This window comes from Odontesthes bonariensis, chromosome 10, assembly GCF_027942865.1.
Source record: "Odontesthes bonariensis isolate fOdoBon6 chromosome 10, fOdoBon6.hap1, whole genome shotgun sequence".
Lineage (NCBI taxonomy): Eukaryota > Metazoa > Chordata > Actinopteri > Atheriniformes > Atherinopsidae > Odontesthes > Odontesthes bonariensis.
In genome coordinates this window covers 1531110-1554488 of record NC_134515.1, presented here as the reverse complement: position 1 = coordinate 1554488, position 23379 = coordinate 1531110, and the positions used below count along the sequence as shown (strand labels likewise).

The following is a 23379-nucleotide window of genomic DNA, read 5'->3' as shown; positions in this document are numbered from 1 at the left end:
CTGTGACAGCCCACCTGTGACAGCTCACCTGTGTGACAGCCCCCCTGTGACAGCTCACCTGTGTGACAGCCCCCCTGTGACAGCCCACCTGTGTGACAGCCCACCTGTGTGACAGCCCCCCTGTGACAGCCCACCTGTGACAGCCCACCTGTGTGACAGCCCCCCTGTGACAGCTCACCTGTGTGACAGCCCCCCTGTGACAGCCCACCTGTGTGACAGCCCACCTGTGTGACAGCCCCCCTGTGACAGCCCACCTGTGACAGCCCACCTGTGACAGCTCACCTGTGTGACAGCCCACCTGTGACAGCCCCCCTGTGTGACAGCCCACCTGTGACAGCCCACCTGTGACAGCTCACCTGTGTGACAGCCCCCCTGTGACAGCCCCCCTGTGTGACAGCCCACCTGTGACAGCCCACCTGTGACAGCTCACCTGTGTGACAGCCCACCTGTGTGACAGCCCCCCTGTGACAGCTCACCTGTGTGACAGCCCCCCTGTGACAGCCCACCTGTGTGACAGCCCACCTGTGTGACAGCCCCCCTGTGACAGCCCACCTGTGACAGCCCACCTGTGACAGCTCACCTGTGTGACAGCCCACCTGTGACAGCCCCCCTGTGTGACAGCCCACCTGTGACAGCCCACCTGTGACAGCTCACCTGTGTGACAGCCCCCCTGTGACAGCCCCCCTGTGTGACAGCCCACCTGTGACAGCCCCCCTGTGTGACAGCCCACCTGTGACAGCCCACCTGTGACAGCTCACCTGTGTGACAGCCCCCCTGTGACAGCCCCCCTGTGTGACAGCCCCCCTGTGACAGCTCACCTGTGTAACAGCCCCCCTGTGTAACAGCCCCCCTGTGTGACAGCCCACCTGTGTAACAGCCCCCCTGTGTGACAGCCCCCCTGTGTAACAGCCCCCCTGTAACAGCCCCCCTGTGTAACAGCCCCCCTGTGTGACAGCCCCCCTGTGACAGCCCCCCTGTGTGACAGCCCCCCTGTAACAGCCCCCCTGTGTGACAGCCCCCCTGTGTGACAGCCCCCCTGTGTGACAGCCCACCTGTGACAGCCCCCCTGTGTGACAGACCACCTGTGACAGCCCACCTGTGACAGCTCACCTGTGTGACAGCCCCCCTGTGACAGCCCACCTGTGTGACAGCCCCCCTGTGACAGCTCACCTGTGTGACAGCCCCCCTGTGACAGCCCACCTCTGTGACAGCCCCCCTGTGACAGCTCACCTGTGTGACAGACCACCTGTGACAGCCCACCTGTGACAGCTCACCTGTGTGACAGCCCACCTGTGACAGCCCACCTGTGACAGCCCACCTGTAACAGCCCCCTGTGTGACAGCCCACCTGTGTGACAGCCCACCTGTGACAGCTCACCTGTGACAGCTCACCTGTGACAGCCCCCTGTGTGACAGCCCACCTGTGACAGCTCACCTGTGTGACAGCCCACCTGTGTGACAGCCCACCTGTGACAGCCCACCTGTGACAGCTCACCTGTGTGACAGCCCACCTGTGTGACAGCCCACCTGTGACAGCCCCCCTGTAACAGCCCACCTGTGACAGCTGACCTGTGACATCCCACCTGTGTGACAGCCCCCCTGTGACAGCCCACCTGTAACAGCCCCCCTGTGTGACAGCCCACCTGTGTGACAGCCCACCTGTGACAGCCCACCTGTGTGACAGCTCACCTGTGACAGCCCACCTGTGACAGCCCACCTGTGTGACAGCCCACCTGTAACAGCCCACCTGTAACAGCCCCCCTGTAACAGCCCCCCTGTGACAGCCCACCTGTGACAGCCCACCTGTGTGACAGCCCACCTGTAACAGCCCACCTGTAACAGCCCCCCTGTAACAGCCCCCCTGTAACAGCCCACCTGTGACAGCTGACCTGTGACATCCCACCTGTGTAACAGCCCCCCTGTGACAGCCCACCTGTAACAGCCCCCCTGTGTGACAGCCCACCTGTGTGACAGCCCCCCTGTGACAGCCCACCTGTGACAGCTCACCTGTGACAGCCCCCTGTGTGACAGCGCACCTGTAACAGCCCACCTGTAACAGCCCCCCTGTAACAGCCCACCTGTGACAGCTGACCTGTGACAGCCCACCTGTAAAAGCCCACCTGTGTGACAGCCCACCTGTAACAGCCCCCCTGTGTGACAGCCCCCCTGTGACAGCCCACCTGTAAAAGCCCCCCTGTGTGACAGCCCCCCTGTGACAACCCACCTGTAACAGCCCCCCTGTGTGACAGCCCCCCTGTGTGACAGCCCACCTGTGTGACAGCCCCCCTGTGACAGCCCACCTGTAACAGCCCCCCTGTGTGACAGCCCACCTGTGTGACAGCCCACCTGTAACAGCCCCCTGCGTGACAGCCCCCCTGTGTGACAGCCCCCCTGTGACAGCCCACCTGTAACAGCCCCCCTGTGTGACAGCCCACCTGTGTGACAGCCCACCTGTGACAGCCCACCTGTGTGACAGCCCCCCTGTGACAGCCCACCTGTGTGACAGCCCCCCTGTGACAGCCCACCTGTAACAGCCCCCCTGTGTGACAGCCCACCTGTGTGACAGCCCACCTGTGACAGCCCACCTGTGTGACAGCCCCCCGTGTGACAGCCCCCCTGTGATAGCCCCCTGTGTGACAGCCCCCCGTGTGACAGCCCCCCTGTGACAGCCCCCCTGTAACAGCCCCCCTGTGACAGCCCCCTGTAACAGCCCCCCTGTGTGACAGTCCCCCTGTGACAGCCCCCTGTGTGACAGCCCCCCTGTAACAGCCCCCCTGTGACAGCCCCCTGTAACAGCCCCCCTGTGTGACAGTCCCCCTGTGACAGCCCCCTGTGTGACAGCCCACCTGTGACAGCCCACCTGTGACAGCCCCCCTGTGTGACAGCCCCCCTGTGATAGCCCCCTGTGTGACAGCCCACCTGTGACAGCCCCCCTGTGACAGCCCCCCTGTAACAGCCCCCCTGTGACAGCCCCCTGTGACAGCCCCCCTGTAACAGCCCCCCTGTGTGACAGCACCCCTGTAACAGCCCCCCTGTGTGACAGCCCCCCTGTGTGACAGCCCCCCTGTGACAGCCCCCTGTAACAGCCCCCCTGTGTGACAGCCCACCTGTGTGACAGCCCCCCTGTGACAGCCCCCCTGTGTAACAGCCCCCCTGTAACAGCCCCCTGTAACAGCCCCCCTGTGACAGCCCCCCTGTGTGACAGCCCACCTGTGTAACAGCCCCCCTGTGACAGCCCCCCTGTAACAGCCCCCCTGTAACAGCCCCCTGTAACAGCCCCCTGTAACAGCCCCCCTGTAACAGCCCCCTGTAACAGCCCCCTTGTGTAACAGCCCCCCTGTAACAGCCCCCCTGTGACAGCCCCCCTGTAACAGCCCCCTGTAACAGCCCCCTGTAACAGCCCCCCTGTAACAGCCCCCCTGTGTAACAGCCCCCCTGTAACAGCCCCCTGTAACAGCCCCCCTGTAACAGCCCCCCTGTGTAACAGCCCCCCTGTGTAACAGCCCCACTGTAACAGCCCCCCTGTAACAGCCCCCCTGTGTAACAGCCCCCCTGTGTAACAGCCCCACTGTAACAGCCCCCCTGTAACAGCCCCCCTGTAACAGCCCCCCTGTGTAACAGCCCCCCTGTAACAGCCCCACTGTAACAGCCCCCCTGTAACAGCCCCCTGTAACAGCCCCACTGTAACAGCCCCCCTGTAACAGCCCCCCTGTAACAGCCCCCTGTAACAGCCCCCCTGTGTAACAGCCCCCCTGTAACAGCCCCCCTGTGTAACAGCCCCACTGTAACAGCCCCCCTGTGTAACAGCCCCCCTGTAACAGCCCCCCTGTAACAGCCCCCTGTAACAGCCCCCCTGTAACAGCCCCCCTGTAACAGCCCCCTGTAACAGCCCCCCTGTAACATACCCCCTGTGACAGCCCACCTGTAACAGCCCCCTGTAACGCCCCCCTGTAACAGCCCCCCTGTAACATACCCCCTGTAACAGCCCCCCTGTAACAGCCCCCCTGTGACAGCCCCCTGTAACAGCCCCCCTGTAACATACCCCCTGTAACAGCCCCCCTGTAACAGCCCCCCTGTGACAGCCCCCCTGTAACAGCCCCCCTGTAACATACCCCCTGTAACAGCCCCCCTGTGTGACAGCCCACCTGTGTGACAGCCCCCCTGTGACAGCCCCCCTGTGTAACAGCCCCCCTGTAACAGCCCCCTGTAACAGCCCCCCTGTGACAGCCCCCCTGTGTGACAGCCCACCTGTGTAACAGCCCCCCTGTGACAGCCCCCCTGTAACAGCCCCCCTGTAACAGCCCCCTGTAACAGCCCCCTGTAACAGCCCCCCTGTAACAGCCCCCTGTAACAGCCCCCTTGTGTAACAGCCCCCCTGTAACAGCCCCCCTGTGACAGCCCCCCTGTAACAGCCCCCTGTAACAGCCCCCTGTAACAGCCCCCCTGTAACAGCCCCCCTGTGTAACAGCCCCCCTGTAACAGCCCCCTGTAACAGCCCCCCTGTAACAGCCCCCCTGTGTAACAGCCCCCCTGTGTAACAGCCCCACTGTAACAGCCCCCCTGTAACAGCCCCCCTGTGTAACAGCCCCCCTGTGTAACAGCCCCACTGTAACAGCCCCCCTGTAACAGCCCCCCTGTAACAGCCCCCCTGTGTAACAGCCCCCCTGTAACAGCCCCACTGTAACAGCCCCCCTGTAACAGCCCCCTGTAACAGCCCCACTGTAACAGCCCCCCTGTAACAGCCCCCCTGTAACAGCCCCCTGTAACAGCCCCCCTGTGTAACAGCCCCCCTGTAACAGCCCCCCTGTGTAACAGCCCCACTGTAACAGCCCCCCTGTGTAACAGCCCCCCTGTAACAGCCCCCCTGTAACAGCCCCCTGTAACAGCCCCCCTGTAACATACCCCCTGTAACAGCCCCCCTGTAACAGCCCCCTGTAACAGCCCCCCTGTAACATACCCCCTGTGACAGCCCACCTGTAACAGCCCCCTGTAACGCCCCCCTGTAACAGCCCCCCTGTAACATACCCCCTGTAACAGCCCCCCTGTAACAGCCCCCCTGTGACAGCCCCCTGTAACAGCCCCCCTGTAACATACCCCCTGTAACAGCCCCCCTGTAACAGCCCCCCTGTGACAGCCCCCCTGTAACAGCCCCCCTGTAACATACCCCCTGTAACAGCCCCCCTGTAACAGCCCCCCTGTAACAGCCCCCCTGTAACATACCCCCTGTAACAGCCCCCCTGTAACAGCCCCCCTGTGACAGCCCCCTGTAACAGCCCCCTGTAACAGCCCCCCTGTAACAGCCCCCTGTAACAGCCCCCCTGTAACAGCCCCCCTGTGTAACAGCCCCCCTGTAACAGCCCCCCTGTAACAGCCCCCCTGTGACAGCCCACCTGTAACAGCTCCCCTGTGACAGCCCCCTGTAACAGCCCCCCTGTAACAGCCCCCCTGTAACATACCCCCTGTAACAGCCCCCCTGTAACATACCCCCTGTAACAGCCCCCCTGTAACAGCCCCCCTGTGACAGCCCCCTGTAACAGCCCCCTGTAACAGCCCCCCTGTAACAGCCCCACTGTAACAGCCCCCCTGTAACAGCCCCCCTGTGTAACAGCCCCCCTGTAACAGCCCCCCTGTAACAGCCCCCCTGTGACAGCCCACCTGTAACAGCCCCCCTGTGTAACAGCCCCCTGTAACAGCCCCCCTGTGTAACAGCCCCCCTGTAACAGCCCCCCTGTGACAGCCCACCTGTAACAGCCCCCCTGTGTAACAGCCCCCCTGTAACAGCCCCCTGTAACAGCCCCCTGTAACAGCCCCCCTGTGTAACAGCCCCCCTGTAACAGCCCCCTGTAACAGCCCCCTGTAACAGCCCCCCTGTGTAACAGCCCCACTGTAACAGCCCCCCTGTAACAGCCCCCTGTAACAGCCCCCCTGTGTAACAGCCCCCCTGTAACAGCCCCCCTGTAACAGCCCCCCTGTAACATACCCCCTGTAACAGCCCCCCTGTGACAGCCCCCTGTAACAGCCCCCTGTAACAGCCCCACTGTAACAGCCCCCCTGTAACAGCCCCCCTGTAACAGCCCCCCTGTGTAACAGCCCCCCTGTAACAGCCCCCCTGTGTAACAGCCCCCCTGTAACAGCCCCCCTGTGACAGCCCCCTGTAACATACCCCCTGTAACAGCCCCCCTGTAACAGCCCCCCTGTAACAGCCCCCCTGTGACAGCCCCCCTGTGACAGCCCCCTGTAACAGCCCCCCTGTAACATACCCCCTGTAACAGCCCCCCTGTAACAGCCCCCCTGTAACATACCCCCTGTAACAGCCCCCTGTAACAGCCCCCCTGTAACATACCCCCTGTAACAGCCCCCCTGTAACAGCCCCCCTGTGACAGCCCCCTGTAACAGCCCCCCTGTAACAGCCCCACTGTAACAGCCCCCCTGTAACAGCCCCCCTGTGTAACAGCCCCCCTGTGACAGCCCCCCTGTAACAGCCCCCCTGTGTAACAGCCCCCCTGTGTAACAGCCCCCCTGTAACAGCCCCCCTGTAACAGCCCCCTGTAACAGCCCCCCTGTAACAGACCCCCTGTAACAGCCCCCCTGTAACAGCCCCCCTGTGACAGCCCACCTGTAACAGCCCCCTGTAACAGCCCCCCTGTGTAACAGCCCCCCTGTAACAGCCCCCCTGTGTAACAGCCCCCCTGTAACAGCCCCCCTGTAACAGCCCCCTGTAACAGCCCCCTGTGACAGCCCCCTGTAACAGCCCCCCTGTGTGACAGCCCCCTGTAACAGCCCCCCTGTAACAGCCCCCCTGTAACAGCCCCCCTATAACAGCCCCCTGTAACAGCCCCCTGTAACAGCCCCACTGTAACAGCCCCCCTGTAACAGCCCCCCTGTGTAACAGCCCCCCTGTAACAGCCCCCCTGTGACAGCCCCCTGTAACATACCCCCTGTAACAGCCCCCCTGTAACAGCCCCCCTGTAACAGCCCCCTGTAACAGCCCCCCTGTAACAGCCCCCCTGTGACAGCCCCCCTGTGACAGCCCCCTGTAACAGCCCCCCTGTAACATACCCCCTGTAACAGCCCCCCTGTAACAGCCCCCCTGTAACATACCCCCTGTAACAGCCCCCTGTAACAGCCCCCCTGTAACAGCCCCCCTGTAACATACCCCCTGTAACAGCCCCCCTGTAACAGCCCCCCTGTGACAGCCCCCTGTAACAGCCCCCCTGTAACAGCCCCACTGTAACAGCCCCCCTGTAACAGCCCCCCTGTAACAGCCCCCCTGTGTAACAGCCCCCCTGTGTAACAGCCCCCCTGTGACAGCCCCCCTGTGTAACAGCCCCCCTGTGTAACAGCCCCCCTGTGTAACAGCCCCCCTGTAACAGCCCCCCTGTGTAACAGCCCCCCTGTGTAACAGCCCCCCTGTGACAGCCCCCCTGTAACAGCCCACCTGTGTAACAGCCCCCTGTAACAGCCCACCTGTGTAACAGCCCCCCTGTAACAGCCCCCTCTAACAGCCCCCCTGTGACAGCCCCACTGTAACAGCCCACCTGTGTAACAGCCCCCCTGTAACAGCCCCCTGTAACAGCCCCCCTGTGACAGCCCCACTGTAACAGCCCCACTGTAACAGCCCCCTGTAACAGCCCACCTGTGTAACAGCCCCCCTGTGACAGCCCCCCTGTGACAGCCCCCCTGTAACAGCCCCCTGTAACAGCCCCCCTGTAACAGCCCCCCTGTGACAGCCCCACTGTAACAGCCCCCTGTAACAGCCCACCTGTGTAACAGCCCCCCTGTGACAGCCCCCCTGTGTGACAGCCCCCTGTAACAGCCCCCCTGTAACAGCCCCCCTATAACAGCCCCCTGTAACAGCCCCCTGTAACAGCCCCCCTGTAACAGCCCCACTGTAACAGCCCCCCTGTAACAGCCCCCCTGTAACAGCCCCCCTGTGACAGCCCCCCTGTAACAGCCCACCTGTGTAACAGCCCCACTGTAACAGCCCCCCTGTGACAGCCCCCCTGTAACAGCCCACCTGTGTAACAGCCCCCTGTAACAGCCCCCCTGTAACAGCCCCCCTGTAACAGCCCACCTGTGACAGCCCACCTGTAACAGCCCCCCTGTGACAGCCCCACTGTAACAGCCCCCCTGTGACAGCCCCCCTGTAACAGCCCACCTGTGTAACAGCCCCCCTGTAACAGCCCCCTGTAACAGCCCACCTGTAACAGCCCACCTGTGTAACAGCCCCCCTGTGTAACAGCCCCCCTGTGACAGCCCCCCTGTAACAGCCCCCTGTAACAGCCCACCTGTAACAGCCCACCTGTGTAACAGCCCCCCTGTGTAACAGCCCCCCTGTAACAGCCCCACTGTGTAACAGCCCCCCTGTGACAGCCCCCCTGTAACAGCCCACCTGTGTAACAGCCCCCTGTAACAGCCCACCTGTGTAACAGCCCCCCTGTAACAGCCCCCCTGTAACAGCCCACCTGTGACAGCCCCACTGTAACAGCCCACCTGTGTAACAGCCCCCCTGTAACAGCCCCCTGTAACAGCCCCCCTGTGACAGCCCCACTGTGTAACAGCCCCCCTGTGACAGCCCCCCTGTAACAGCCCACCTGTGTAACAGCCCCCTGTAACAGCCCACCTGTGTAACAGCCCCCCTGTAACAGCCCCCTCTAACAGCCCCCCTGTGACAGCCCCACTGTAACAGCCCACCTGTGTAACAGCCCCCCTGTAACATACCCCCTGTAACAGCCCCCCTGTAACAGCCCCCCTGTGACAGCCCCACTGTAACAGCCCCACTGTAACAGCCCCCTGTAACAGCCCACCTGTGTAACAGCCCCCCTGTGACAGCCCCCCTGTGACAGCCCCACTGTAACAGCCCCCTGTAACAGCCCCCCTGTAACAGCCCCCCTGTGACAGCCCCACTGTAACAGCCCCCTGTAACAGCCCACCTGTGTAACAGCCCCCTGTAACAGCCCACCTGTGTAACAGCCCCCCTGTGACAGCCCCCCTGTGACAGCCCCACTGTAACAGCCCCCTGTAACAGCCCCCCTGTAACAGCCCACCTGTGTAACAGCCCCCCTGTGTAACAGCCCCCCTGTAACAGCCCACCTGTAACAGCCCCCCTGTGTAACAGCCCCCCTGTAACAGCCCACCTGTGTAACAGCCCCCCTGTGACAGCCCCCCTGTGACAGCCCCACTGTAACAGCCCCCTGTAACAGCCCCCCTGTAACAGCCCACCTGTGTAACAGCCCCCCTGTGTAACAGCCCCCCTGTAACAGCCCACCTGTAACAGCCCCCCTGTAACAGCCCCCCTGTGTAACAGCCCCCCTGTGACAGCCCCCCTGTGTAACAGCCCCCCTGTAACAGCCCCCCTGTAACAGCCCACCTGTGTAACAGCCCCCCTGTGTGACAACCCACCTGTGACAGCCCACCTGTGTGACAGCCCCCCTGTGTGACAGCCCACCTGTGACAGCCCCCCTGTGTAACAGCCCCCCTGTGACAGCCCCCCTGTAACAGCCCCCCTGTGACAGCCCCCCTGTAACAGCCCCCCTGTAACAGCCCCCTGTAACAGCCCCCCTGTTCTCTCTCAGGCTGGAGTACTCAGATAACGTGAATAAGCTGCTGCTGGTGGATTACACGGGGAACAGGCTGGTGGCCTGCGGCTCCATCTGGCAGGGCGTCTGCCAGTTCCTCAGGCTGGAGGACCTCTTTAAGCTGGGAGAGCCGCATCACCGCAAGGAGCACTACCTGTCCGGGGCCAGAGAGGCCGATGGGATGGCAGGTAAGCTGCAGCCACACACGCTAAGCTAAAGAGCTGAAGCTAAGCTAAAGATTCATACCTTTTTTTATAAAAAGCATCCAGCTAATCTCTGACAAAGGTCAAGAAAATCCTCCAAACAGCATTTTCCCCACCGGAGAAGTGAGTTCAGAAGGGTCAGTTGGTGCACGGTTAGGTTCAGGATGGGTTTAGCACAGCGTAGCATAGCATAGCTAACAACGAAAATGTTGCAGTTTTCCAAGCAGTTAGCATTCAGGTCTACCAACCGTCAGTGACAGCAGTCATTCCCTGGAAATCCTCTCCTCAGAAGGTAAAGGCTGTGTTCGAAACCGCATACTACATACTACATACTACATACTGCATACTACATACTACATACTGCATACTACATACTGCATACTACATACTACATACTGCATACTACATACTACATACTGCATACTACATACTACATACTACATACTGCATACTACATACTGCATACTACATACTACATACTACATACTGCATACTACATACTGCATACTACATACTACATACTGCATACTACATACTGCATACTACATACTACATACTGCATACTACATAGTGCATACTACATACTGCATACTACATAGTGCATACTACATACTACATACTGCATACTACATACTACATAGTGCATACTACATAGTGCATACTACATATTACATAGTGCATACTACATACTGCATACTACATACTACATACTGCATACTACATATTACATAGTGCATACTACATACTGCATACTACATACTACATACTACATACTACATAGTACATACTGCATACTACATACTGCATACTGCATACTACATACTACATACTGCATACTACATAGTGCATACTACATAGTGCATACTACATACTACATAGTGCATACTACATACTACATACTACATACTGCATGCTACATACTACATAGTGCATACTACATAGTGCATACTACATACTACATAGTGCATACTACATACTACATACTACATAGTGCATACTACATAGTGCATACTACATATTACATACTACATACTGCATACTACATAGTGCATACTACATAGTGCATACTACATACTACATACTGCATACTACATACTGCATACTACATAGTGCATACTACATACTACATACTGCATACTACATATTACATACTACATACTGCATACTACATACTACATACTACATACTGCATACTACATACTGCATACTACATAGTGCATACTACATACTACATACTGCATACTACATACTGCATACTACATACTACATACTGCATACTACATAGTGCATACTACATAGTGCATACTACATACTACATACTACATACTGCATACTACATACTACATACTACATAGTGCATACTACATACTGCATACTACATACTACATACTGCATACTACATAGTGCATACTACATAGTGCATACTACATACTACATACTGCATACTACATACTACATACTGCATACTACATACTACATACTGCATAGTGCATAGTGCATACTACATACTACATGCTACATGCTGCATACTGCATACTACATAATGCATACTGCATACTAATGTTAGCTTTGGCTAACAGATAGCTTCATCTTATGAGGTAAGGATTTTAGGAGGGTGAATGCTGTTGCTTGGAGCTTAATAAGAAAAATTCCAGTGTTCATATCTAGTGCTAACAAGGGAAGAAAAACCTTTACTGTGCTATACACCATTGGCAAAGGCTAACATTAGCCCTGGAAAGCTAATGGATGTCAAAGCTTATGTTAGTTTTTGGGGATTTTCAGAAAAACTAACTGCTAATCCCGGTTCACACAAATGACACATTAGTTTTCCAACCACAGGATTTTCTTGCCAAACCAAAGCTAATGTTTGGCTATCTGTTAGCCGAAGCTAATGTTAGCTTTGGCTAACAGATAGTTTCATCTTATGTGGTCAGGATTTTAGGAGGGTGAATGCTGTTGCTTGGAGCTACCAGCCACACAAAGCTAAGCTAAAGGTCTTCTCCCCAGTTTCTTTCTGTTCAAAGGATCCAGCAGTTTTTACCCACAACGTTTATACTCAGCTGTGAAGTAACTGAGAACACGAGTCACCTCCAAGTGTAGCTTTAGTAGAGATGGCATCAGTGTGTGTTTTGATTTTAACGGTCTCTGGGGACGAGCATTAGAAGCATTCAGCTGATTTCATGCTGATAACACGTCAAATCTTGGTTATTTTCTGGAAGAAAACAACGAGCTCCTTTGTTCCCTCTTCACTTTGTTCGACCTGCAGACGTCAATCAAGTGTCAAAATATTTAGCAGCTTTTTAATATAAACGTGCTGCTGCAGTTTTCACTTTGAACAAAAACCTGAATTAAGGCGGTCGGGACGAATCAGCCCGTGACAGTCCCTGTTTGTCCACGTCTTTCACAGTAAATCCCTCATTTTCCTTCTGCTTCAGCCGGCTCGTATCACTGGAACATTTCTCTGCTTAGATGGTTGATTACGAGGATTTGAACGCCTGAAACAGTTTGATTAAAGCGCAGGGACCTTTTTATTTAACTGTATCAGGGGCTTCTGCACTGGAAAAAAATGCCCCTCCAAAAATAAGTAAGAAAAACAACAAATAAAAGACGTTTTTGCTTGAAATAAGCAAAACAATCTGCCAATGGAACTAGTGAAAATCGGCTTGGCAAGATTTCTTGAAATAAAATGTGATATTTGGGACTTTTGAGATAAAAGTGATCTTGGAATTAGCTTAAAAACCTCTTCAAATGAAAAAAAAAAAGCTTGTTTCATGTGATATGTGACTCAAAACAATTATTAACAAGATATTCCAGATGTATTGTCTTCCAACAAGTCCCTATATCTGGCTGAAATGGTGCTTGTTAGGCAGTTGTGTCTGATATTAAGTGTAATGAGATACTCAATGAGACAAATATACTTGGTAAGACTTAGATTTTTTCCAGTGAAGAAATACTTTAATGCGGTTACTCAGGTTTGAAATTCATGAACACGCAGCCGGAGCCTCGTTAGAATATAAAGACACCTGAATGTCTGCTGGCTGAAAAGGAAAATGGGCGCCACCTGTTTCGGGCTCTTATCTGCGTCTTATCTCTTCGGCTTTGGAGCTTTTAGTTCCAGGGTGGACATTTGGTGGAAACCATCTGTTTTTCTGTGATTTATAGACTCAGTGTAGTGATTTCAGGCCGGTTGGCCCAAAGGTTTGGGGCTGTCTGACGCCTCGTCTCCCTCTGCAGGTGTGGTGGTCGGGGAAGACGACTGGACGGCCGACCCGCGCAGGAAGAAGCCTCTGAAGGGCAGCAGCCGCCTGTTCATCGGCGCCGCCATCGATGGAAAGTCGGAGTATTTCCCCACGCTGTCCAGCAGGAAACTGGTGGCCGACGAGGAGAGCGGCAACATGTTCTCGCTGGTCTACCAGGACGAGTTCGTGTCCTCGCAGATCAAGATCCCGTCGGACACGCTGTCGCTCTACCCGGCCTTCGACATCTACTACGTGTACGGCTTCTCCAGCCGCACGTACGTGTACTTCCTGACGCTGCAGCTGGACACGCAGCTGACGCAGATGGACGCCGGCGGAGAGAAGTTCTTCACCTCCAAGATCGTGAGGATGTGCTCCAACGACACCGAGTTCTACTCCTACGTGGAGTTTCCTCTGGGCTGCACCAAAGACGGCGTGGAGTACCGCCTGGTGCAGGCCGCCTACAAGCAGAAGCCCGGGCGGCGGCTGGCGCAGGCGCTGGGCCTCTCTGAGGACGACGACATCCTGTTCGTGGTCTTCTCGCAGGTGATCTACCTTCGCCACGTCGTGCTCTTCTGACTCTTTCTGTGTCCTTTCTAGTGATGGGAAGTTCGGCTCCTTATTTAGAATCTTTTGTAGCCTATATTTTACCTTAACTTTGCAAAAAAAAATCTGGTTAATGTGTTAAACCCTTTTGCTTTCAGTGTTTTTATGAGAGACCTTATAATTGCCTAATTCTTTGCATTTATTCTGTGACAAAACCACTTTTACATTTGTTTATTTCAATTAAACTTTTTTATTGCACAAATTAACAATAAACTTGAAACACATCCACAGAACAGAACCAAACTCCTTAAAGGATAAGAGCGTTTTTTTGACATTGGGCCCTTGATTTCACATTATAACATGATGTTCTACTCACCCCTGCTTGTTGTTGAACATTTGGAGCTGTTCCGAAGATATTCGCGAGGCGTCTGGCTGCTCTCTTGAGATATTCGGCCATGAAACGGTTTCCTATGGGCAAGCTCATACAGGCACAAACTATGCTGTTTATAATTTATTAATTACTCTACACTAGCACTGATAACGTGGAGGTGCGTCGCTTACTTAAAAAAATCCGGGTTACTGTAATTTTGAATTTTAGCCGAATGAATAAATAGGCAGCAGGTCTGTGGGCTGCCTGTGGCAGTAGCACGACGATGACGTCAGTAACACCCACTTTACGACAAAAAAATCAAAATTACAATAACCCGGATTTTTTTAAGTAAGCGACGCACCTCCACGTTATCAGTGCTAGTGTACAGTAATTAATAAATTATAAACAGCATAGTTTGTGCCTGTATGAGCTTGCCCATAGGAAACCGTTTCATGGCCGAATATCTCAAGTGAGCAGCCAGACGCCTCTCGAATATCTTCGGAACAGCTCCAAATGAGCAACAACAAGCAGGGGTGAGTAGAACATCATGTTATAATGTGAAATCAAGGGCCCAATGTCAAAAAACCGGTCTTATCCTTTAATTGTCACGTGAATACCGCCTGCTGGCCAATCCTAACACAGCTCTGTACCACAGCTGGGACTGAGCGCTGAGAGTGAAACCTGAACACAGTTACAGGGTGCTTTGGGCAAGTGTTGAAAGTCTTAATAAGTGGAATTTTGAAGCACTGTTTTCCAGACCTTGAAAAGTCTTGAATTTTGTGTGAAAGTCTTAATAAAGTTTGGAAAATAAATGTATGGTAGGATGTTACAGTATGCTGAGGCATTGTGAAATGAGAAATAAGAAGCTCGGCTATAAAACTATAATTTTACTAACTGCTCACGTGCTGTGTCAGCCTGATGGGATGAGATGTGAGTGCAGAGACTGAATTCTACATACATTCATTTTTTTTATAGATAGTTTTTGTGACACTTGTTTGATGTACTTGTGATTTTCATGTTTTGAAACGTTTTCATCAGTAAAAGCATAATTTACTGTGAATAATGCATTTGTTCATTGAACACTAGCCTATAAAAATGAACATTTCTAATAAACACAGTTGGTACAATCTCACCCAGTGAAGCAGGCAGCAGGCACACAAGTTACAAGCACATAAAGTTAAGGTTTTAGGGGAAAAAAGTGTCAGTTTTAAAAAAGTCTGGAATTTTAGTTTGGAAACAGAGCAAAGCACCCTGTAAGCAGCGAATGGAAAAACCTTGAGCCGGCTCTCAGAGCCGACGCTTGTGTGCCTAACCCATCACTAGTCCTCTCCACTCAGACCGGTTGTGTTCCTTTGGTGTTCAGGGTCAGAAGAACCGCTCGAACCCGCCCAGAGAGACGGTGCTGTGCCTGTTCACCCTGCAGGACATCAACCTGGCCATGAGGGAGCGCATCCGGTCCTGTTACCGCGGCGAGGGACGCCTCTCGCTGCCATGGTTACTCAACAAGGAGCTGTTCTGCATCCACACGGTGAGTCGCCGCTCAGACGTTACCGAGAACGCCGCTAACATCGCTGCTCGCTCTGGGAGGTACGCCGGTGGCCTCACGCAGCGGTGTCTGTAATGAGCACCGTGATTGGTGGAGGCAGTTTGGGGGCCGTTTGGGGGCAGTTTGGGGGCCGTATGTCGAATGTTTTTGGTTTACGGACGTCGAACACCGGCGTTAAGGTGCCGTGTCGTAGGAGTAATTGGGTTAGGGTAATATCTGGGTTAGGGTTAGGGTAATATCTGGTGAGGAGTAATTGGGTTAGGGTAATATCTGGGTTAGGGTTAGGGTAATATCTGGTGAGGAGTAATTGGGTTAGGGTAATATCTGGTGAGGAGTAATTGGGTTAGGGTAATATCTGGTGAGGAGTAATTGGGTTAGGGTAATATCTGGTGAGGAGTAATTGGGTAAGGGTAATATCTGGTGAGGAGTAATTGGGTTAGGGTAATATCTGGTGAGGAGTAATTGGGTTAGGGTAATATCTGGTGAGGAGTAATTGGGTTAGGGTAATATCTGGTGAGGAGTAATTGGGTTAGGGTAATATCTGGTGAGGAGTAATTGGGTTAGGGTAATATCTGGTGAGGAGTAATTGGGTTAGGGTAATATCTGGTGAGGAGTAATTGGGTTAGGGTAATATCTGGTGAGGAGTATTTGGGTTAGGGTAATATCTGGTGAGGAGTAATTGGGTAAGGGTAATATCTGGTGAGGAGTAATTGGGTTTGGGTAATATCTGGTGAGGAGTAATTGGGTCAGGGTAATATCTGGGTGGGGGATCTGAACAAGTTTTATTTTCAGAAACGTGAAAAAAAGACTAAAAACCAGACAAAGGCGAGAGAAGTGAGCATGGAAGCAGAATCTGAGTCTGCCGGCGGGTTATTTCAGGTCGGGGGGGGGTAGATGATGTTCTTATTCACGGCGGTAATGGCCTGCAGTCGTAACCATGGCAACCAGGGAGCAGGGAAACCCGCCAGGAGTCGAGTTCTGGGTTTGGGGGAAGAGAACGGCTGCATTAGCCAATCAGCCCCACGCTGATGTGAGGGGGCGGGGCCTGTGACCGGCTCTGACTTCTGTTATCAGGAACAGCAGGGGGCCGATGGTGGCGCTCTGCGTTACACCGCCCGGCTGGACCTCATGGTCCTGTGCGTGCTGGACTCATCAGGACTCCGGATCCGTCCCCATGAGGACTCCGGATCCGTCCCCATGAGGACTCCGGATCCGTCCCCATGAGGACTCTGGATCCGTCCCCATGAGGACTCTGGATCCGTCCCCATGAGGACTCTGGATCCGTCCCCATGAGGACTCTGGATCCGTCCTCATCTGGACTCTGGATCCGTCCTCATGAGGACTCTGGATCCGTCCCCATGAGGACTCTGGATCCGTCCTCATGAGGACTCTGGATCCGTCCCCATGAGGACTCTGGATCCGTCCCCATGAGGACTCTGGATCCGTCCCCATGAGGACTCTGGATCCGTCCTCATCAGGACTCTGGATCCGTCCTCATGAGGACTCTGGATCCGTCCCCATGAGGACTCCGGATCCGTCCCCATGAGGACTCCGGATCCGTCCCCATGAGGACTCCGGATCCGTCCTCATCTGGACTCTGGATCCGTCCTCATCTGGACTCTGGATCCGTCCTCATCTGGACTCTGGGTCCGTCCCCATGAGGACTCTGGATCCGTCCCCATCAGGACTCTGGATCCGTCCTCATCTGGACTCTGGATCCGTCCTCATGAGGACTCTGGATCCGTCCTCATCTGGACTCTGGATCCGTCCCCATGAGGACTCTGGATCCGTCCTCATGAGGACTCTGGATCCGTCCCCATGAGGACTCTGGATCCGTCCCCATCAGGACTCTGGATCCGTCCTCATCTGGACTCTGGATCCGTCCTCATGAGGACTCTGGATCCGCACTCATCTGGACTCTGGATCCGTCCTCATGAGGACTCTGGATCCGTCCTCATCTGGACTCTGGATCCGTCCCCATGAGGACTCTGGATCCGTCCCCATGAGGACTCTGGATCCGTCCCCATCAGGACTCTGGATCCGTCCTCATCAGGACTCTGGATCCGTCCTCATGAGGACTCTGGATCCGTCCTCATCTGGACTCTGGATCCGTCCCCATGAGGACTCCGGATCCGTCCCCATGAGGACTCCGGATCCGTCCTCATCTGGACTCTGGATCCGTCCCCATCAGGACTCTGGATCCGTCCCCATCAGGACTCTGGATCCGTCCCCATGAGGACTCTGGATCCGTCCCCATCAGGACTCTGGATCCGTCCCCACTTTGTGTCGGACCTGTCTTAAGGGTTCAGATCAGCTTCAGGAAGTGAAAACCTGTAAAACCCGGACGAACCAGACGGTCAATCAGCAGCTGCTGGTTCCGCTCTGATGCTGAACCAGAACAGTGGCGATTCTAGAGATTTACACATTTAGGAAGCCCATCTTACTTTGTACTTCATATGAACCCATATCCAGGGGCATATCCCCCCGGTCGAAAATGTTGGACATTGTTAATTCAATCGAATCAATCTGAGGCACTTTGAAAGCAAAATCAAGCCATGGGAATGATTTAGACATTTGAGGACTTCCCAGCACTTTACACTTTAAAGCCCTCCCCCAAAGGCCTGCCTGCCAAAGTATTTTGTGGGTGTATGTGTACAGAATAGGTTAGACAGGTTTGTGAGAACAATTTCTTTATTTTTCCCCCATTAACAATAACAATAAAAGGTTTCTCTCAGCATCAATGAAATGACCTACCTAATGCATATTTTGCATTACCGAAATGCTTTACTCCTTTAAATTAGCAACCTCTGCTATGCCACCTTAATAGTTAGCCAGCTTTTTTAACCTTGACCTTCCCGGTCTAGCCTCAAGCTTGGAGTGGCAGAGGCTGTCTGCACTTGGACCCTCATCTTGTATCCCTCTCATCACTAACCTGCTTCTTTGTGATGATGAAGCTCCTGATGTCACACTTCCTCTTTGAGGTTGACGCCACGGTCTTCCTATAATTGAAACAAGTCATATTCAAACATACATTAAAGTTGACATGTAACGTTAACGTTCGCCTTTCTGATGCTACACACTGAAATTCTGCTAGCCTTAGCCGCCACTAGCATACTAGCTAACAGCAACTTGCAGACTTTTTAAGAACGGTTCATAGAACTACAATGAAATGCCACAACTTCAATTGGTTTCAGTTCAAGATGTCAAAGAGTAGCCAGTAGCTAGCTAGTTATCAACGTTTTTCAGTTAGGTAGCGCCAGCTATCTAGTTACCGAACTGGCTTGAAAAGCTATCTTGTAGTAGTTTCACGCGTGCCAGAACCCGGACCCGACGCTGAAGTGGATCTGCTTTCTGGGGAACAGAGATCTGCTTTCTGGCCTCGGCCTGTCGGTGTTTCAGAGTTTCCACTCGGTTCGATGCATCCAGGCCTGAACCCGCTAATAACAGGGTGTTAGCTGAGGGCGACGCGTGGCAGAAACCAGGGTTCTGTGGTTGGAAACGACCGAATCTGAGGCTCAGAGCGCTGCTGCCGTCACTTTACAGGAACATAAACCTCCTCTGGTGCTCTCAGTATGCAGAGTTTATGGGTTCAGCTGCACAAACACCTTCAGTCTGAGCCTCCCAGCTCAGAAAATCTTCAAAAGTGTCCTTTCTACAGAGTTTCTACAGCAATAAAACAGAATTTAATCATGTTTTACTCATCCTCAAAGGGAATTATATTGTGTCATGATAAGTTGTTGACTGAAAACTAAGATAAAAACCTTTCAAACTAACTGGATGTTCATGAAATCCTGACATCTGAGCTGTCAATCACTTCCTCATGTTCAGACAAACTTTGATTTATGGACGTGGAATCACTTTCGATAACTGAGCGGAAACATCTGGCAGCATCAAACTGCATCTTTAAACTGTAAACAGGTCAGACCTGAGATGTTAAATCAGTCCAAAGCTCAGCGTGGAAGCAGAAAGTGTTCCAAACGTGACATTTTCTGCCCTTTTTTAACAATCTGACAACTTTCTGAGCTCTTTTTGAGATGTTTGAGGCAGACTTTGGTCCAAACTGCTGCTGATTTAAGCTCGGCGGCGCTCTGTCTCCCCGTTTAGCACCTCTCTGTGAACAGGCTGTTTCCAGGGGGAATCAGCAGGAGCTCAGCCCCCCCGATAAACCGAAAACCCTCCAGCTCCACATACAGATACAGATAGTTCCTCTGTTGGTCCCACAGGGAAACAGGTTAGCATGTAGCTGTAAGCTAGCAGCAGATGGTAGCAAACAATGCTTTCTCATCAACAGTGATGGACCAAGATGTACGCAGCGTAACTCGCATGTGCACCGTTAATTACTGCGTTTAAACACTTTGGATATATTAACCTCATTAAACAGTTGTACTGGGAGACCTCCATCTTTATCAGAAACATGCCGATAATGTAACGTTAGCACACCGAGAGTGAGGAGAGGAGCGGTGTTGTGTTGCAAACACAAACCAGAACAGGTTGCCTTTGGGTGAAATTAGCTGCATGACATGATGCCTCAATTCTAATTCTAGTTCAGAAAAACTAAAAATCAAACACAGTCGTGGCTAATAGCAACATGTTAGCAAGAGGCTAACAGATAGTCTATAGCCTACAGAAACATGTTAGCAAGAGGCTAACAGATAGCCTATAGCCTACAGCAACATGTTAGCAAGAGGCTAACAGATAGTCTATAGCCTACAGAAACATGTTAGCAAGAGGCTAACAGATAGCCTATAGCCTACAGCAACATGTTAGCAAGAGGCTAACAGATAGCCTTTAGCCTACAGCAACATGTTAGCAAGAGGCTAACAGATAGCCTGTAGCCTACAGCAACATGTTAGCAAGAGGCTAACAGATAGCCTTTAGCCTACAGAAACATGTTAGCAAGAGGCTAACAGATAGTCTATAGCCTACAGCAACATGTTAGCAAGAAGCTAACAGATAGCCTATAGCCTACAGCAACATGTTAGTAAGAGGCTAACAGATAGTCTATAGCCTACAGCAACATGTTAGCAAGAGGCTAACAGATAGCCTATAGCCTACAGCAACATGTTAGTAAGAGGCTAACAGATAGCCTATAGCCTACAGCAACATGTTAGCAAGAGGCTAACAGATAGCCTATAGCCTACAGCAACATGTTAGTAAGAGGCTAACAGATAGCCTATAGCCTACAGCAACATGTTAGCAAGAGGCTAACAGATAGCCTTTAGCCTACAGCAACATGTTAGCTAGAGGCTAACAGATAGCCTTTAGGTATCCCCCCCCGCCTCTTCTGACACAACCTGTAGGACTCTCAGAGCCCACCCCACTAAGTTGACATGGAAATAAGCGGTACTCTAGAAAACTGCCTATTTTTTTATTTTTTTTATTTAAATTTTTTTTTTCAGGGCGCCCCCCCATGGCGTGCGCCCTGGGCGGTCGCCCACATTGCCCTTAGCAAAAACCGGCCCTGCTGAGCAGCACCCTGAACTGAGCCGCTGCAGTTGCCGCCGCTTCAGAGTCAAATGTTTGCTCTTTCTGCACTGGAAAAAATGCCCCTCCAAAAATAAGTAAAAAAAACAACAAATAAAAGACGTTTTTGCTTGAAATAAGCAAAAAAATCTGCCAATGGAACTAGTGAAAATCGGCTTGTCAAGATTTTTTGAAATAAAATGTGATATTTAGGACTTTTGAGTTAAAAGTAATCTTGAAATTAGCTTAAAAACCTCTTCAAATGTAAAAAAAAAAGCTTGTTTCATGTGAAATATGACTCAAAACAAGATGTTTTCAAGACTTTTTCACTTAACAAGATATTCCAGATGTATTAAAACAAGTCCCTATATCTGGCTGAAATGGTGCTTGTTAGGCAGTTGTGTCTCATATTAAGTGTAATGAGATATTTTTACTAGAAATGAGACAAATATACTTGGTAAGGCTTTGATTTTTCCCAGTGCATCAGAACATGAGCAATTAAAGGTTTTCTGATCGGCTTTCTGCTCTCAGACGTCTGCATGCTTCAGTCTTTAGTTAAAGTGTCAGATTTCAGGCTGTGGTGCAGAGCTGGTACTTATCTGTCCGTTAGGTCTCCAGAGACGAGCATCAGATCGATAGCAGGTCAGGGGCCTTTAAAGGGACAGTGCGCTGAATCAAAGGTCCTCTCTAACCATACTTCCTCCGTCCGTCCACAGCCGAAGCAGATCGGGGACGACTTCTGCGGCCTGGTGCTGAACCAGCCGCTCGGGGGCCTGAGGGTGATCGAGGGGCAGCCGCTGTACGAGGACCGGACCGAGGGGATGGGCGCCGTGGCCGCCTACACCTACGGCGAGCACACCGTGGTGTTCGTGGGCACGAGGAGCGGGCAGCTGAAGAAGGTAGGACGGAGGGAAGGAAGGAGGGAGGGAGGGAAGAGTGGTGTGAATGTGTTTGTGTTGCTGTGGGAAAGGAAGGAAGGAAGGAAGGAAGGAATGAATACCCGACAGAAACAGGAAAATGGTGATTGTGGAGTTTCTAAGAGCTGCTGTTCCTGCTGTAAATCTCTGACGGCTCTCCAGAGTAAAGCGTCTTCTTTAAAATCACCTTTTTGCTTTAAAGGAACAGTTCGTATCTTAAAGGAACGGTTTGTATCTTAAAGGAACAGTTTGTATCTTAAAGGAACAGTTTGTATCTTAAAGGAACAGTTTGTATCTTAAAGGAACAGTTTGTATCTTAAAGGAACAGTTTGTATCTTAAAGGAACAGTTTGTATCTTAAAGGAACAGTTTGTATCTTAAAGGAACAGTTCGTATCTTAAAGGGATAGTTCGGGATATTTGACATGGATCTGTATGGCATCACCATAACCAGTGTCGTGCATTCAAACTGACTTACCCCCGACAGTGTCCTGTGAGCCGAGTTTTTGTCCAGTGTTGGTCAAGGCGAAAGTAGTCCGGCTTGTTTGCTGGGGTCAAGAAATTAGCGCGTTTTTCTTCCCAAAACAGTACGTGTGCTAAAGAGTGATTTATTTCATCACAAAAACCGAAGCCGGCAAAAGTCACTCCTCGTTATCACTTGGGCCCTATACTGTCTCTTATTGTGTATCAGTGCGCACGTCATTCTGACCGCGAGCTGTGCGCACGAGTTCACTTTGTTTACTGCTCGGGAAGATGTCTGACAACGAGAGCGACGAGGAACATATTGACTTCCGTTCAGAGCCAAGGGGGTATCTTTATGAACCCGTTTATACTGAGGAGGAAGTTCGCCAAATGGACTTAGATCGGGCAGAAAGAGAGAGGGTGGACAGAGAAGTGATGGAAACAGAAGCTGGAGCCACTGCTGGAGCTGCGATACCCAGGGTGGCCGACAAATCCTGGTGCACTTGTTTGAAGTGCGAAGTAATGCAGACAGAGGTGGAATGTTACTGCTGCCACGAGTGGGATTTAGTTATGCCCCAGATACAAAACCTTTCCATAGATGAGGATGTCGGCGGCCGCGGGACAGCTGCTGCCTGCATCACAAATAACGGGGACTTCCCTGCACTCCTGAATGCAGGCGTCTGAGAACTTTTTTCCATGTTCCCAAGATCAACTGGAAGAGGCGTCCCAGACCAGCTGGACCCGATGGCCAGTTGTCTGCAGAGTAAGTGTTGAGCACTGCCAAAGAACAGAAAGACTCGTGCGCACAGCTCGCGGTCAGAATGACGTGCGCACTGATACACAATGAGACAGTATAGGGCCCAAGTGATAACGAGGAGTGACTTTTGCCGGCTTCGGTTTTTGTGATGAAATAAATCACTCTTTAGCACACGTACTGTTTTGGGAAGAAAAACGCGCTGATTTCTTGACCCCAGCAAACAAGCCGGACTACTTTCGCCTTGACCAACACTGGACAAAAACTCGGCTCACAGGACACTGTCGGGGGTAAGTCAGTTTGAATG

General features: G+C 52.7%; 1 protein-coding gene across 1 annotated transcript in view; it reads left to right on the top strand.

The window, feature by feature from the left end:
• Positions 1 to 23379, top strand: part of plxna3 (plexin A3) — a 176097-nt gene that overhangs the window by 47551 nt on the left and 105167 nt on the right. The window contains exons 3-6 of the mRNA XM_075475900.1: positions 9575 to 9765; positions 13015 to 13562; positions 15296 to 15460; positions 21658 to 21840. Coding sequence (XP_075332015.1) covers positions 9575 to 9765; positions 13015 to 13562; positions 15296 to 15460; positions 21658 to 21840 — 1087 coding nt within the window. The remainder of the gene's footprint in view (positions 1 to 9574; positions 9766 to 13014; positions 13563 to 15295; positions 15461 to 21657; positions 21841 to 23379) is intronic.